Here is a 16,432-nt window from a genome sequence, read left to right as displayed (position 1 = left end):
TAGTTTGTTTTGACTCTAAGTCTAAGAAGATAACATTGTGGGGGGAAAATATCCATACGTTTCTTAAGTTTTATTATGTTCAAAGAGGAAAAGCAGAACATAACATAGTACATTATTTCATCATGTCACATTGGATAGAACATGACAGAACATGTATTTACAAAAGTACACTCTTCTTTAGAGCCGGATGACTGCTATCAATTTAGAAACAAACCATCTGCTTATTGTTTAAATTTCTGGATAACTTAAACCAACCCACATCTATAAACAGAAGTAACATTCTTTGTAACCTTAAAACCATTGCTAACGTCCATTGTCTCCATATGTAATGCATATTTCCTGTGTAGTGAATGAAAACAGATTATGACATTTGTGTTGTCTAAAAAGATCAAGTTGATTTCATTAACATGAAAGGTTAATGAGTTATACATTCAGCATCTGAAATTGTTATAATATAGTTTGGGACATATTTGTTCACACCTTGGTAAAGCACATACCCCCAAACTATCAATAAATAAGTGCTTACTTGACATAGTCCAAATAACTACTTATTCATTAGCTCTTAATTCTTGCATTCATTCAACAATTAAGTGTTTCTGAGGCATTAGGTGCTAGGGGTATAATGATGAGTGAAATATAGCCTATAGTCTAGTGAGGATTTTAGATGAATAGGTAGTTACTCTAACAAGTATTATACTCATAAGTATTATAAGTAAAATGCTATAATAAATATTACTTATAACAAGTATTATAGGTTGTTGAGAGAAAAGAAAGATTCATGGATGACTCAAGTTTCTGCTTGGGCAAATAGTGGATGGAAAACACAGGTACAAGAACATTCATCTGTAAGTGAAGGTGAGATTGGTGATTTTTGTGTGTCAGTTGCTCAGTTTTATATATAGCACTTATTTTCTGTAATTATCAAGTTAAGTGTATAATAAGGCAGTGGTTCCTAAATGGTGATAATGTAGAATTTTGTATGGAATGTGGAGTTTTCATAACAATTTACTCTTCTTGGATCCCTAGGTGTTCCTCTGAGTGTGACATACAGACTGTATCTTTCCTAGATTATTCATCTCTTGCATTTATTGTTGGCTTTAGTGTTATTGCTAATTTTCTTCTGCTTTGGTCAACCTCTACCTGTGCCCTCAGTTTATATGAATTTAAGATGAAATCTGTATCTAAAGCATGTATGTATTCTTCCTATAAAATTTGTCATTAGAGTAGTACCCAGGTTTTTCCTAATGGTTGGTGATGATTAAGTTACCAGTTAGTTGGGAACTGCTCTGGGGAGAGGGACAGGTGTGCATTTTTTTTTTTAAACAGCTTTATATTTAATGATTATCACCTGTTTTAAGTGTACAGTTTGATGAGTTTTGACAGATGTTTATAGTTATGTGACTACAACCATAATCAAACAGAATTTCTTCCCTAAAAAGTCTCACTTTTTCCTTTGCAGTCAGTTCCCTCCCCCCATATCTCTCGGGTCCCAAGCAGTCACTGATATGCTCTCTGTCACTGTAATTTTGGGTTTTCTACAATTCATACAAATGGACATACGTTTTCATTTCTCTTTGGTAGATACTTAGGGATAGAATTGCTGGGTCTTATGGTAAGTTTATGTTTAACTTCCTAGAAAACTGACCAGCTGTTTTCCAAAGCGACTGTACCATTTTGTGTTCCCACCAGCAACGTATGAGAGTTCTAGTAGCTCCATATTCCCACTATCGCTTGCTGTTGTTATTCCTTCTAGTATTTTTAGCCATTCTTGTGCATGTATAGTAGTATCTAATTGTGGTTTTAATTTGCATTTCCGTAAAAGTTAATGATGTTGAACATCTTTTTGTTGACTTTTTGCCCATTCGTGTATATGTATGTTGTGTGTTTATGAGTGTATATGTACATACACAATATACACACATGTGCATGCATACATATTACATATGAATATACTATATGTGTGTGTGTACATATCTTTTTTCTTTGGATGAAGGGTCTGTTGACATATTTTGCTCATTTTAATTTGTTTGGTTATATGTCTTATTTTTGAGTTGTAAGAATTATTTATATATTCTGGATGCAAGTGCTTTGTCAGATATGTTTTTGCAGATAGTTTCTGTGAGTCTGTGGTTTGCTTTTTCATTTTCTCAGTTGAGTCAAGAGCAAAAGGCCTTTAATTTTTATTAAAGACACATTTTTATCATTGTATAGTTATCTGATGCTGTGTAACAAACTACTCAAAGTTTAGTGGCTAAAAATAACAATAGCATTTACTTTGCATGAATCTGCAGTTTGGGAAGGGCTTGCCTGGAATAGCCTATGACTGTTCTGCTTGACATTGGCTGGTACATCTTGAAAGCTAAAGACTGGAATCATCTGAAGACTCACTCACATGAACGGCACCTTGGCTCGGAGTAGTTGAACAGCTGTGTGTTGGAATAACCGGGGCATCTCTCTCTCTTTTTACATAGTTTTTCTAGCATGGTGAAAAACTATGTAAAAATTACCTTTTAAAGGTAGTTGGACTTCTTACTTGGTAGCTCAGGGCTCCAAAGGCGCATGTTCAGACAAAGTGAGAACACCAGGCAGAATGCATTTTGCCCATTATGATTTAGCCTTAAAAATCAGCATCATTTCTGCCTCATTACGTTTAAGTTACAGTTACCAAAGTAGTTTCAAAGGTCCCAGGTTCAAGGGCAGGGAATATATGACATATGGAGGAGAGTCAGTGTCACATTTTAAGAAGTACATGTGGGATAGGATATAAATTAGTGTGGCCATCTTTGGATAGTAACTGTCATAATGAATTTCTTCTTCTTCAATGTTTTATTCTTTTTTACCCCCGGTGTATCATAAATCAAATTATGAAGTGTTTCTTTCCAGTGTTTTTTTGCATAAGTTTTATGGTTTGAGCACCAGCATTTAAGTCTGTGTTCCATTTTAAGTTAGTTTTTGTGTACGGAGTAAGGTGTAGGTCGAAGTTCATATATTTCGGTGGAGAAATTCAATTGTTAAAGCTCCATTGGTTGAAAAAACTAGTCTTCTCCCATGTACCTTGATACTTCTGTAGAAAATCAATTGAACATACAGTGTGGATCTGTTTCTAGGATTATTTCTCTTCAGCCTCTGGAAACTTCTTCAGCATTTCCTTAAAGCATTTCTGCTGGTGACAGATTCTTAGTCTCTTTTACATGAGAATGTCTTTATTTTGCCTTCATTCCTGAAGGATATTTTTGCTGGATATAGAATTCTGGGTTTATAGTTCAAAACCTTAAAAGATATTTTCTCCTCTTGCTTCCATGGTTTCTGATGGCAAATCCATAATCATTTTAATAGTTGTTCCACTATATAATATATACATATATATATATATTTTTTGGCTACTTTCAAAAACCTTTCTTTATATTTGGATTTCAGCATTTTTGTTTATGGTATGTCTAGGTATGGTTTTCTTTGTGCATATCTTACTTGAGGTTCACTGAGCTTAAATCTGTAAATGTTTGTCTCACCAAATTTCAGAAGTTTTTAGCTATTCTTCATATATTTTCTCTATATCGATATATAGAGAAACATATATCAATCTGTTTTTCCTCTCTTTCTAGGTTTCTGATAATACAAATGCTAGGTCTTTTGCTATTCTCCTTCAAGTCTGTGGGGTTCTGCTCAGTTTCTGTTTTCAATCTTTTTTCCTCTCCTGTAGACTGGATAATCTTTATTTATTTATCAAGTTCACTGATTCTTTTCTTTTCTCTTCATTCTGCTGTTGAGCCCCCGTCTACTGAATATTTTATTTCTCTTACTGTATTTTTCAGTTCCAGAAGTTCCACTTCTTAAAGTTTCTGTTTCTCTGCTGAGAACTTCTCTTTCCGTCCATTGCAAGTGTGTTTAACCTTACCTCATGGAATTATAATAGCTCCTTTACAGGCTCTGTCTGGTAATTCCAACATCTGATTGTCTTTTCTTTGAGCTGTGGTAACGATTTTTTGTTCTTTTCAGGTTGAGTAATTTTGGATCGGTCCTTGACATTTTGAATGTCAGATTGTGAGCCTCTGGATCCTGTTAAACTCCTCTGGAGAGTGTTGATCTTTTAAACATTTATTATTATTTATTTATTTATCATTATTTTTTTTCTTTAGTAGTAAGCAGTCCCCTATTAGATTCAGACTGCAAGTTCTGTCTCGTCTTCAGTGGATAGTAGCTCCAATGTCAGTTGCCTTTCCTATGCTGCTTTGCGTCTGTCCTGACTGTGTGCCACTCATGGGCCATGCTGGGACTTGGGTGGTAGTTTTAATTGTAGTTTTGCCCTGAAAGCCTTCGCTTTGCTACTTGGGTCTGTTCCATGCGTATGCTGGTGAGGGGTGAGCTCTGTATTTGTGCTAGTTCAAACACAGATTTAGTCAAGAGATTTCCTTTTCCAGCTCTTCCTTTCAGGGATTGCCTCTTTATTCTCTGCTTCATTGGGTCTCCTCTTTCTGGTCCTCTGTCCAGAAAGACAGGATTTCTCTCAGAGTTGTAGCTGCCTTCTCTGCTATCCCAGCTGCACACACTCTTCACGGTCTGCCGTTGGGACAAAGTGAATAGAGAAAAGAGTGAAAAAGATAATGGACATTCTTCCTTTCTTCTTTGGACTCCAGAGGTCCCCTTTTCCATATGCTTTTGCCCAGAAAAACAGAATTTATTTTCCAGTTTTAACTACCTGCACTGGTGCTGCTTCATCTTATAATTGGGGCCTGTCCTTGGGGCAGAGTCAAGAGAAAAAAAAAGACAGAACCCCTCCCCTGAACCAGGGATTAATTCCCTACACATTCTCTGGTTCACTTGGACCCCTCTTCCCTGTTTTCTGACTAGAAAGAGTTTCTCTCAGGTTTTGCTCCCTGTGCTGTAGCTGCTGCAGTGCATGGGCCCTGAAGTTATGAATTGTAATTAATGAGCTGGAATGGGTGGCCTGTAGGCAGCTGCCTGGAGGAAAGAGAGTGAGAGTGGTTTGCGGACCTCACAAAGGTCTTGGTTGCTATGCTAATGCGTTTGTGTATTTTGAAAGTATATGACTAGATTTGTAACATGCAGTGCTTCTTTAGTGAGAAGCAGATAGCTAATGCTCAGTTTTTCTGTTTTTTACTTTGTATTTTTATCATCATAGAGAGGGAAGCAGCTGGTGCTGAAAAGCCTTAGTATTTAAATCTCTTTTCTTCTATGGCCAGGATAAACAGCTGGGGAATGACTATTGCATATGATTTCTGAAGACTTTTGCTAAATTAATCTTCTTGAAATAATGTAAGTTTTCTTCTTCTCTGGTTGTCTTGTCAAGAATTTCAGCATAAATAAATAGCCATATGGCATAATGTGCTAATTGTGGTTGACTGTTTTATATAGTACCTTTTTCATTACCATCTGATGTAATTTTTAATTGCAATCTGATGACCACTTTTTAAGGTAGAAATGGAATTCTGCATTTCCTTTGAGATATTAATAGTAATAAAATTATCATTTATTGAGCACTTACACTTTTCCTTGAGTTCCATACCATTGTTATCCTTATTCTGTTAATGAGCTCAAAGAAGTAAGTTGCTTGTTTGGATCACACATCTTACAAATGGCAAAGCTAGAATTTGAACTAAACAGTCTGTCTCTAAAACCTGCATTCTTAATCTTTACGCTATGTTGTTATATTTTTTGCAAGGCGCTGGGAATACATAAAAATTAGTATTTCTGAAACATCTTTTCATCTCAGGAAGTCCTAAACTAGACCTTGGATTCAGTATTTTACATTTATCTAGCTCTTTACAGAGCTTTTCACATACGTTAACACCTGCATTGACCACCACAGGAAAACAGGTTGATATTAGCTTTCACCTTTTTACAGAGGAGGTCAGAGCTTAGAGAGTTTAAATGACCTGCCTAAGGTTGCCCAGATAGTAAATAGTGGAAATAAGATAAGTAGAATTCTAGTTGCTTGACTAATAGGAAATAAACATATGCTAAATACAACTTTTGTATTTATATCTGTAAACTGCATGTTAAATTAACCCAATGAAGTCTTTCTTTAATATGATGCTTTAAAGTTTTTATAATCATACTGCTTTTCAAGGTAAAGTCTATTAAATATATATTTCTTGTTAATTTTACTTATTTTGTGTTGATTTAATGCATTAAAAAGCATTAAACTGTAATAACATGAGTCTCTATTGACTTTTGATTATTTTCACTTTGGGAGCTACTCAATGTTGTATTGCTTGTATTATAACATTTTATGTTGTTCCAAAATTCTGTTTTATCTTTTAGTGTACAAAAATTGTTACTTTTCTTTTTATTGTTACCAAACAGTATATATGCATGATGGAACATTAGAAAATAAATAAAACCACTCAGAGATTAGTACTGTTGTCAATTCATTGTATATCCTTCTGGCTCTTTTTTGATTTGCACACACAAACACAAGGATCCAGTCCAGAACTTTGCATTTCTTACATCTAGATTTCATGTCTCCTAAGTCACTTTTATCTAACACTCTACTTAAAAGCAGTCTCTCTTGATAACCTGTTTTTAACTGAGGACCTACATATGGTTTTTTCCCTGCCAGTGACAGATGTTTAATGAATGTTTTTAGTATTAATCATTTTAGTTGTTATCAAAACTCAAGGAGAGGCAAATTTCAATGAAGAGTTTGCTGGTGGTAAATTTACAAATGCTGAGCATTAGCCCTGTATCTCATTGTTTTGGGTACTTGTTAGTCGTTGTTTGGGTAACAAGTAAATTAAAAGCAATCTCTTTAGTAGAGGTCAAAAGAATGTTGTTCACTCCAGTGCTTTCCTATAGAATCAAAGGAAGCTGAGCTGAACTGACAGAGTGCTGTTAGAATGAGACAGTCCTTAAACATGTTGCTGGGAAGAGCTCATGAAATAAATCAATTTAGTTGGAAACAAAAGATTGAATTTGGTATTCTTTTCCTACTGGAGAAAGTGCAGAAGAAGATTTAGATCTTCAAACTGCCTCAGGTTTTTGAGACACAAAAGAGTAAGTAGTTTGATGTGATTTAGAGGAGAAGTTGTGTATTTCATCCCAAGTGCTTGTTGCCTCTGCCTTTCCCCTTTTGGTCCTCAAATATATACAGTAACTAACCTGACCTAGCTGAGGACTCTTAATCACATCACTAGATTAAATAAGGTTTAAAAAGAAACAGGAAGTTGGAAGATGTAATTTAATGTACCTATCATTAAGAATAGAAAAAAATGCGGTGTATCAGTGGTGAGAAGTTCTTTTCCTTTAATAAAGATTTCTGTAAATAATTGTTTCAACATCTAGCTGTATATGCTTTAGTAAAATTCTGTCATAGCAAAGTCATTCATTTATCGCTTGTTTTTTGTTTGCATATGTGAATAACCTTTCTTCCTCCCCATTGGTGGCCTATTTTAGCTCTCTGTGAATTATGCATTGGAATCATATTCATGTTGCGCTGCAATCACAAATTTAGCAGTGTTTGTCCTAAAAGTTTTTTTATTTTCTAACAGCATGTAGATATCAAACACCAACCCCACGCCCCTCCTTCTTCTAATCCTGTCTCCTAATTCAGAGAGGGAAAGGGAGAGGGAAGGAAAGCATTTGCCTATATCTGGACCATCTCCCATGTAACATAGCTAACAGATTGCTCTGTGTGCTCTTAACCGTCTTCTGCAGGAATGCTCTTCAGTCAGGATCCATTATCCTTCCTGTGTCTGTAACTTCTTCCATCTTACTGACTACTTCTACTAAGCCATTAAAAACTTGTCTAAGTCTTTTATCCTCAAAATATCCTGTTGTCAATTTTCTCTCAACTCTGCTCTTCCTGGCAACAACTCAGTCTCATTCCTCACTTTTATTGTGAAACTTTTTGAAAGAGTTGACTCTTAACACTGACTTTATATCCTCTTATTCAGTCCTCAACTATGTTCTTACATATACCACTCTATTAAAATTGTAAAGTATTTGACCTCTTTGCAGAACTGGATACTAGGGATTCTTGTTCCTTTAAAAGTTAAAAAAAAAGTTTTGATCAAGGATTTACAAGTAGTTTAAACCGTCAAATAGTATGCTGCAAACTAGTAGAAAAAGAGTAGTACTCTTATTTACTTGTTCCACTGCCTGAGTCCCACAACCCAAAGGCAGCTACTTGTAACTTTTTCCTTACTTCTTCTGTTATTTGCTTCCTTATAACTAAATTAATATGTTTACACTGCTATTTATGTTACACTGATCACACTGATTTTGTACACATACATCAGTTTCCTTACAGCTTCCTCTAGTTTCTTATCCCTTCTTCACTCTGCATTTCTTTAGATGTGCATTCACTTTTTACATTTAAATTCTCTTTTTTGTTGTTCATATACTAATTCTTAAAAATTTGTTTAGTAGTGCATGCTTTGAATTATATTTTCGATTAATAAAGGTTGGAAATGCATTCCTCTTATACCAGATTGAAAAATAAAAGACATATTGAACAGAGGAACTTGCATCTTCTCTTTTCTCAATCAGACTCTCACGTAATCTTTTTCTTTCAGCCTCATGTGCCATCTTACTTGTCCTTGAACATACCAAACATGATCCTACCTACTGGTCTTTGTACTTACTGCCCATTCTGACTGGAATATTCCTGTTATGGACTGAATATTTGTGTTCCCCAAAATTCATGTCAAAACCCTCTCCCCCCAGTGTTATGGTATTACGAGGTGGGGCCTTTTTGGGAGGTAATTAGGATTAGACGAGGAGCCCTTATGAATGGGATTAGTTCCCTTGTAAGAGTGCAGAGAGAGCTTGCTTCTCTTTGTTCTCTGCCATGTCAGGATACAAACAAGATAGTCATGTAAAATCATCTATAGTAACCAGGAAGCAGGTCCTCATCAGACACCGAATCATGAATGGAAAACAATGTGTTTTCTTCTAAGAGTTTTATAGTTTTAACTCTTACATTTAGTCTTTGGTCTCTTTTGAGTTAATTTTTGTGTATGGTATAAGGTAAGGGTTCAGCTTCATACTTTTGCAGGTATTTTCCCAGCATCATTTGTTAAGAAGACTGTCCTTTCTCCACAGAATGGTCTCGGTACCTTTATAGAATATCATTAGACCATATACAAGGGTTTGTTTCAGGCTCTCTCCTATTTCATTGGCCTATATGTCTGTCTTTATGAGTTATCTTTATGATTACTGTAGCTTTAAAGTAAGTTTTGAAATCAGAAGGTGTGAGTCCTCCAACTTTGTTCCTCTTTTTCAAAGTTATTTTGGCTATTTGGGGTCTTTTGGGTTCCATATGAATTTTAGGATGGATTTTTGTATTTCTATAAAGAAGTCATTGAGATTTTGGTAGGAATAGCATTGACTCTATAGATCATTTTGAATAGTATTGACACCTTAACAATATTACATCTTCCACTTCATGAACACAGGATGTCTTTCCATTTATTTATATGTTTTTAGATCTCTTTCAGCAGTGTTTTATAGTTTTCAATGAACAAGCCTTTTGCTTCTTTGGTTAAATTTATTCCTGTCTTTTATATATATATATATATATATATATATTTGGTGCTATTATAAACAAAATTCTTAAGTTCCTTTTAGAATTGTTCATTGTTAGTGTATAGAAAGCATTAAGTCTTTTCAGGTGTTATTTAATATGTGACATCACTGAATTACTTCATCTTCTGTCAGTATTTCAGTACCAGTCAAGTGATTTGGACTGAAATCAGATGGAAACTAAAAATCAGAATAAATGATAATTTCTGAATTGAATTCCAGTACTAAAGTTTTATTTAATCTTTGTTAACCAAACTAAGTTTTAAACTTATTTAAGTGTGCTAATTTGAAACTATAGGCATTGAGTGATAATAGCAGATCTAAATAACTTTTGAAATATTTCAGTTTGGGCTCTTTATAGCATTAAAATGTTCTGAAAATGATATTTCTGGAGTATAATGTAGAGCTTATTGTGCCTTATTGATGCTTCTCTAGAAGTTCCTAAAAAATGTAATAGTGTTGAATGTTTTGCATTTTGGGGTTGGGATGTACAGTTGAATACAGATTATAGATGATATATTTTTGCTTTTTTTACATTCACAGGCCACAGAAACACTATTTAGAATGGGTGTAGCAAGAGGAACCATCACAACGTTAAGAAATGGAGAAGTAAGATGAGAATTTTGATACAATTATTAATTCTTAATTCATAGTATACTTTTTTAACAAACTGAGAATACCTGATATACAAAGTATTGAGTAAATCTCATCTACAAATCTGTTTCAGTTAAGTCATGTTAGAATCAGATCTTGTGTTGAATATAAATTTCTGAGCCTTTTAATCTTTGGTTACCAATTGTTTTCACTCTTAAAAGAAAATGACATTTAATAATAACTTCTGCAAATATATATATATTTATTGAACATAATCCCATACTTCTTTCTTTCTTCCTATTTTATGTTCTACAGATGTGATACTTCTTTCCTAGCATAAAATAATTTGAAATGTTGATATTTATCACAGAAGGAAGGGTGAAGGGAGGGAGAGAAATGGAATTTAATCTGTTCTTTCTTATAGTTGAGGCTCAATTATGATAGAGTCTAAGTTTAGACTTTTCTAAATATTCCTACCAATTCTTAAAAAAAAAATCTACCTGAAATAAATTTTCATTACCAAATTATTACTGGCCTAATTACCACTCTGTCTGCTTTTTCTTTATTCACTCTCTTACTAAGATATCCTTAGGTTGAGGTTGAATATAATGTCACATTGCCATGTTCCCTTTTCTATCCTACTAGCAAATATTTATGGATAAAATACAGTGCTTTTTATTCTGGAATCAAGTTCTGTGTTATTTAATGTAATATATATATAATTCAATACCCTAAACACTTGAAACTGTATTATTGTGTGATTATAAAATTTATCAGTCAATATATCTGCTTGTTAGGTGAAAATGCACAGTCATTTGGAAATTATATGCCTTTAAATGTTTAATTGTACATATATTGGCAAATTTCTTTGGTATTAATTTGTAATATATATTTTGTCTATGAAAAAATACTTAACTCATCTCTTTGTATTCTCAACAAACTACAGTATGTGGTGCCATTTTGAGAGAAGAAAACATTCCCATTAATAAAGTCAGACATATTTATTTGCCTAAAATGTGTCTAAATGAATTTTAGATTTTAGTTATTACTATGAAATTTTTCATGGAGGTGGTCAGTGAACTTTTGAACTTTATCTTCTTTTATAAAAAGTTTGGGGAAGTAAATGTAAGCAAGACAGTTTTGCAGGTAATCTTCTGAGCATATCAACACATATTGCATATGTATATATTTTACTTAATGGAGAGGAAGTAGTTAAAGCAGCTGGCTTTGGATCCATTTCTCCCCCAATTACTGGGGATTGCAACAGGTAACTAACCTGTTTAACAGGTATTAATGTAGGACAGAGTTTATAAGCACTCTCTTGTACACTTTTTCCTTGTGTTTTAAGATCTCTGAAAATGGAATATGTCTTCTAATCAGTGGCACTTCATAGTCACCATTTACTATTTTTCACATTTTAACACCTCTAAAATTAAGTCTATGATATTTTAGAGTTGATAAAATATGATGATATTTTGTAGATTAAAAAAATACATAGGGATACATAGTGAAATATTCAGTAAATGGTAGCTAGGTTAGACCACAAATTAGTTTTAGTTATTTGACTTTTAGAAAATAGAGAATTAAGACAAAACAAAACAAAGAAATTATTGAATATGTGTAAATGCAAGTGGCATAGATTTTTTGGAGATGCTAGGCTAAGTGCTATGGGAATAGATGATGTAATATGGTTTCCACCTTTAGAGGAGCTTACTCTCTGGTGGAGGAAACAGTGGCATCAATACGTGGGAGAAAAACCTGAAAGAGAGTTAAGGTTGAGTCTGGAAGTAAGTAACTAGAGTCCAGCTTACACTTGGAACGTCCTAAATTTTAGTGTCCGGCCAATAATAAAGAATTACTTTAGAAGTAGGAGATAAACGCAAAGGTTAACAATTTAATGGACTACTTAAAACAGAAGCTGAAATCACCATATTTGTAATGTTAGAAAACTTGTGATATGCTAAGGGAGGAGAGTGGTAAGGAGTTTACTTGTCCTAGGGTTATCTGAAAAATTATTTTAGCTCATTACTGCGAAAATATCCGTTAAGCAGGGAATAATAAGTAACCCCATGACAGTGATATTAGGTAGGAGGAGTAAAGACTGGTATATCCAGATTACAAAGATAGCAGTCTGAGTAAATTTGTGATCTGGATCCTTGATGATGCTGAACTTTGCTTGTCTGTTGTCTTCCCTTCTTTGTGTTCCTGCTTTAAGCCTATATTTTGTCTACCTATCGGACACTTCTGCTTGCATATTTTAAGAAATGTTGAGATCAGAAAACATGGTTCCTTTCTCTGAAAGGAAGAACGTAGTTTCTGAAGGAGTTTGAAATTTATTTTATAAGTTATAATGAATCATTGGAGGATTTAAGCAAAGGAATGATACACTGTCTTTTTAAATCTTCATCATAACTCTGCAAGGGAGAAATTATTATGCCCATTTTGTAGATAAACTGAGTCTCAGAGAAGTTAAACATTTTGCCTGTGATCAAAGAGGTAGGAGATGAAAGACTTGGGATATGAACCCCAATCTGACTCCAAAGCCCATTCATTCCACTATACAATATAATCTCCCTCAATGTAATTCACTTACTTAGACTAGAGTTTTCTAATCATTCAATTGTCCTATAGTTGGACAGTTGAAAAATAGCAACAGCATAGTAGCTAAGACCTCTGAGATTATTAATCAGCCATGTTTTTTTAATGCATTCTGATTATCACTGTTATCTTCTCATATGTGTAGAGGTATATAGCTTAAAATGAATAGAAAAAAATATTGACCCTTCACAATTCTGTTTTGTCACTGAATGCCTAACCATGTTGATATATTCTTTGTACAGTCCTATATATAGGGTGGCTGGATTTTTTTTATTTTGATTAAATTACATAAGCTAAAAAGCAGGTAATTTTGGGGTGGCAGAATTTTTAAAATTTAAATTTTTTTATTTTTTAACTTTTTATTTTACATTGGAGTATAGTTGATTAACGATGTGTTAGTTTCAGGTGTACAGCAAAGTGATTCAGTTATACATATACAGGTATCTGTTCTTTTTCAAATTCTTTTCCCATTTAGGTTGTTAATGTAATATTGGGCAGAGTTAATGTGTTTCCTTATTTGGGAAGGCTAACTTGTAAAATTATCACTATCAAAAATAGTTATTGAATGTGCTTGGCGCAAAAATTGTACTTTTAAAATATTTTCAAGAAAGATACAATCCTGTTTTCAGCCTTCCATGTACTTATGTATATATAGGGTGAAACAAGTTGTTTGTTAAAAAGATAAAGTTGCTCTCTTAAATTTATGTATTAGAAAAATTATGTACTGTTATTTTATATAACTTGAAACCTGAATAATCCAGAAATTAGTGTTTTTTTTGTTAGAGTCTTCTTAATTCAGAGTTTTAAAAGAGAACAAAGTTAAGCAGTTCTTTACCATAGGCAGGGGATTTCAAACTCTAGGTCTTAATTAAAGCCTTTACCTTCTGTGTATCAGCTGCCACTGTATATCCATTGAATCACTGAGAGTATGTAATGAAGAAGCTAAATGATTTCTTGTAGCCAGTGAGTTGATTCATCTATTATAGCTTTATTAATTTAAAAAAATTCTGTGAATTTTCTAAAGTACAAGCATATCTATCTTCATTTTTTTCAGAATGTTTAATGTTTCATATCTGTGTCTTTATGTTGGAGAGATTCATGAATAGAAGAAAAAATAATCTTCGCCTATTTGTTCAGTCACCACAAGTATTTATTGAGCACCTTCTATGTTCCTGATGTTGTTTTAGGTGCCTGCGATCTATCAGTAAACAAAACAGACCAATATCCTTGTCTTTGGGGAGCTTATATTCTAGTACACTGATAGCTTATATTCTAATTATGGAAGAAAATAAAAACGTATAAAGAAACTAGGAAGTAATTACAATTACAAAGCTTCAAAAGAAGGTATAAGCAAGTATATGATTTAAAAGTATAAGCAATTTAGATAATGAAGGACGAAACAATAATTAGAATAGGGTAAGTTAGTTCAGAAGATTTCTTAGAAGGTACATCTTAAACTGGGCCTTGGAGAAATTTATGAGCATCATTGAAGAAGAGGTCAAAGGGCATTGCCAATTAGGAGAAACAATATAAAAAGGGACATAGTTGAGAGCTGGGAGAGATGTCTTGATGTAGAATCAAAAAGGAAGGGGGAGGAGGTTGTGGTGTTGAAAGGGAGTAACATTTGTTGAGTGCCTTTTCCAGGCATCTTATAATTATTCAGCTCTTTTATACATCAAAACAGCTTTCCAGTTTAGATCCTTTTATCACCATTTTTTCCAAAGGAGATAGTATTTTTTTTTTTTAAATCATATTTCCCTGAGAATTTGCTATATGAATGCTATGATGCTGTTTAATCTTGTGGTATAATCAAGAATGAATACTATTTCTTCTTCCCAAGTGGAGAAGGCAGCCTTGTGTGATGTAAAGAGCACTAGGCTACCTGCCAGTAGACCTGGTTCTCTTCCTGGCATTAATAGCTAGCTATGTGATCTTGGACAATTTACTTACCATCTCACGATTTCAAATTCATACTTTGGAAAATGAGTTGATTAAATGATCTTTAAGGTCCTATTCAGCTTTTTTTTTCTTTTTTTAAAATTTTATTTATTTATTTTATTTAGTTATTTTTGGCTGTGTTGGGTCTTCGTTTCTGTGCGAGGGCTTTCTCCAGTTGCGGAGAGCGGGGGCCACTCTTCATCGCGGTGCGCGGGCCTCTCACTGTCGCGGCCTCTCTTGTTGCGGAGCACAAGCTCCAGACGTGCAGGCTCAGTAGTTGTGGCTCACGGGCCTAGTTGCTCCGCGGCATGTGGGATCTTCCCAGACCAGGGCTCGAACCCGTGTCCCCTGCATTGACAGGCAGATTCTCAACCACTGCGCCACCAGGGAAGCCCTATTCAGCTTTAACATTTTCTGCTTCTAGGCAGCTTTGTATAGCCTTTCTTTTTTGTGGTTCTCAGCCTTGACTGTGCATGAGAATTGCCCATGGAGCTCTGTAAACTATAGGTGTGTGGGCTCCATCCCCAAAGACTTTGTCCATTAGGTCTAGCCTAGGGCTCCAGTATCTGTATTTATTAAAGCATCTACTGATTTTAATGCTTACCCACTATTGTAAATTACTGTTTTAGAGAAGTATTTTTCAATCTTGTGTCTTCTGTGAACTCAGGGAATGTACAATTTGAGTTAGACAAAACAGATAAAGAAATAACAAAGAAATCTGAGGTGTATTTAAAGATTTTTATATATAAAGTAGAACACGGTAGCATGGTTTGTTGATGTTTTGGAAAGATGGATGTGGGATTAGACACAGTATTTACTTTTGTTTTATGTTACTGCATGGTATTAGGTATTCTGTATGTTTTATTAGAATGGAAACCTTTTTTTGCCTTTCTGGAGCATGCTTTTTAAATAAGTCATAAAGAATATTTCATTTTTGTGATTGCTGCAGTGAGGCCCTCAGTTTAAGATAAGTATAATCATAAATATCTTTGTATATATAAATACTAGGGCTATATTATCCCCAAATCATGAAGTTCATAATACAATGATATAATTTTTAACAACTTTTTTCATGAATTAAGGAATACTTGAAGAGTCTATGAAATTTACATATATAATATTTACTCTTAGTCACAAAGTTAATTCACTATTAAGATATATCTCTAACACTGTTGAAATTATGTTAAAAATTATATTCAGGGCTTCCCTGGTGACGCAGTGGTTGAGAGTCCGCCTGCCGATGCAGGGGATATGGGTTCGCGCCCCGGTCTGGGAAGATCCCACATGCCGCGGAGCGGCTGGGCCCGTGAGCCATGGCCGCTGAGCCTGCGCGTCTGGAGCCTGTGCTCCGCAATGGGAGAGGCCACAACAGTGAGGGAGGCCCGCGTACCGCAAAAAAATAAAAAATAAAAAATAAATTATATTCAGTTTAATACGATACTTAAACCAAGTATTTTCTTTTTTTGAATGCAAACTCTTTATATAAGGAAACCTGGAAGTAAACTTTTATTTATATTTTTAAAATTGTATCTGTTTTTTTCTCAATTAAATTTTTTACACTATTTATCTTTTAATACCACTTGAGGAAATATATGTCTTTAATAAGCAAAGTATTAGTACTTCTTATAGTGAAGTCTCTGAGGCCTAGTGCCTAGTACTATGCCAGTAACTAGTGGCTTGTAAAATCTAATCAAATGAGCAAATACTTATTAAGAGCATCTTAAAGGCAGATGTGACACGTGGCACTGTTATCAGATCT

General features: G+C 34.2%; 1 protein-coding gene across 2 annotated transcripts in view; it reads left to right on the top strand.

Annotated features, from left to right (window-relative positions):
• Positions 1-16,432, top strand: part of TMEM135 (transmembrane protein 135) — a 241,790-nt gene that overhangs the window by 90,745 nt on the left and 134,613 nt on the right. For both annotated transcript variants that reach the window (XM_073808329.1, XM_019948728.3), the window contains exon 5: positions 10,087-10,152. In XM_073808329.1, the coding sequence (XP_073664430.1) occupies positions 10,087-10,152 (66 nt within the window). The remainder of the gene's footprint in view (positions 1-10,086; positions 10,153-16,432) is intronic.

This window comes from Tursiops truncatus, chromosome 8 (assembly GCF_011762595.2).
Source record: "Tursiops truncatus isolate mTurTru1 chromosome 8, mTurTru1.mat.Y, whole genome shotgun sequence".
NCBI classification, from domain to species: Eukaryota; Metazoa; Chordata; class Mammalia; order Artiodactyla; family Delphinidae; genus Tursiops; species Tursiops truncatus.
The sequence above is the reverse complement of the archived record's forward strand: the minus strand, read 5'-3'. Positions and strand labels throughout refer to the sequence as shown.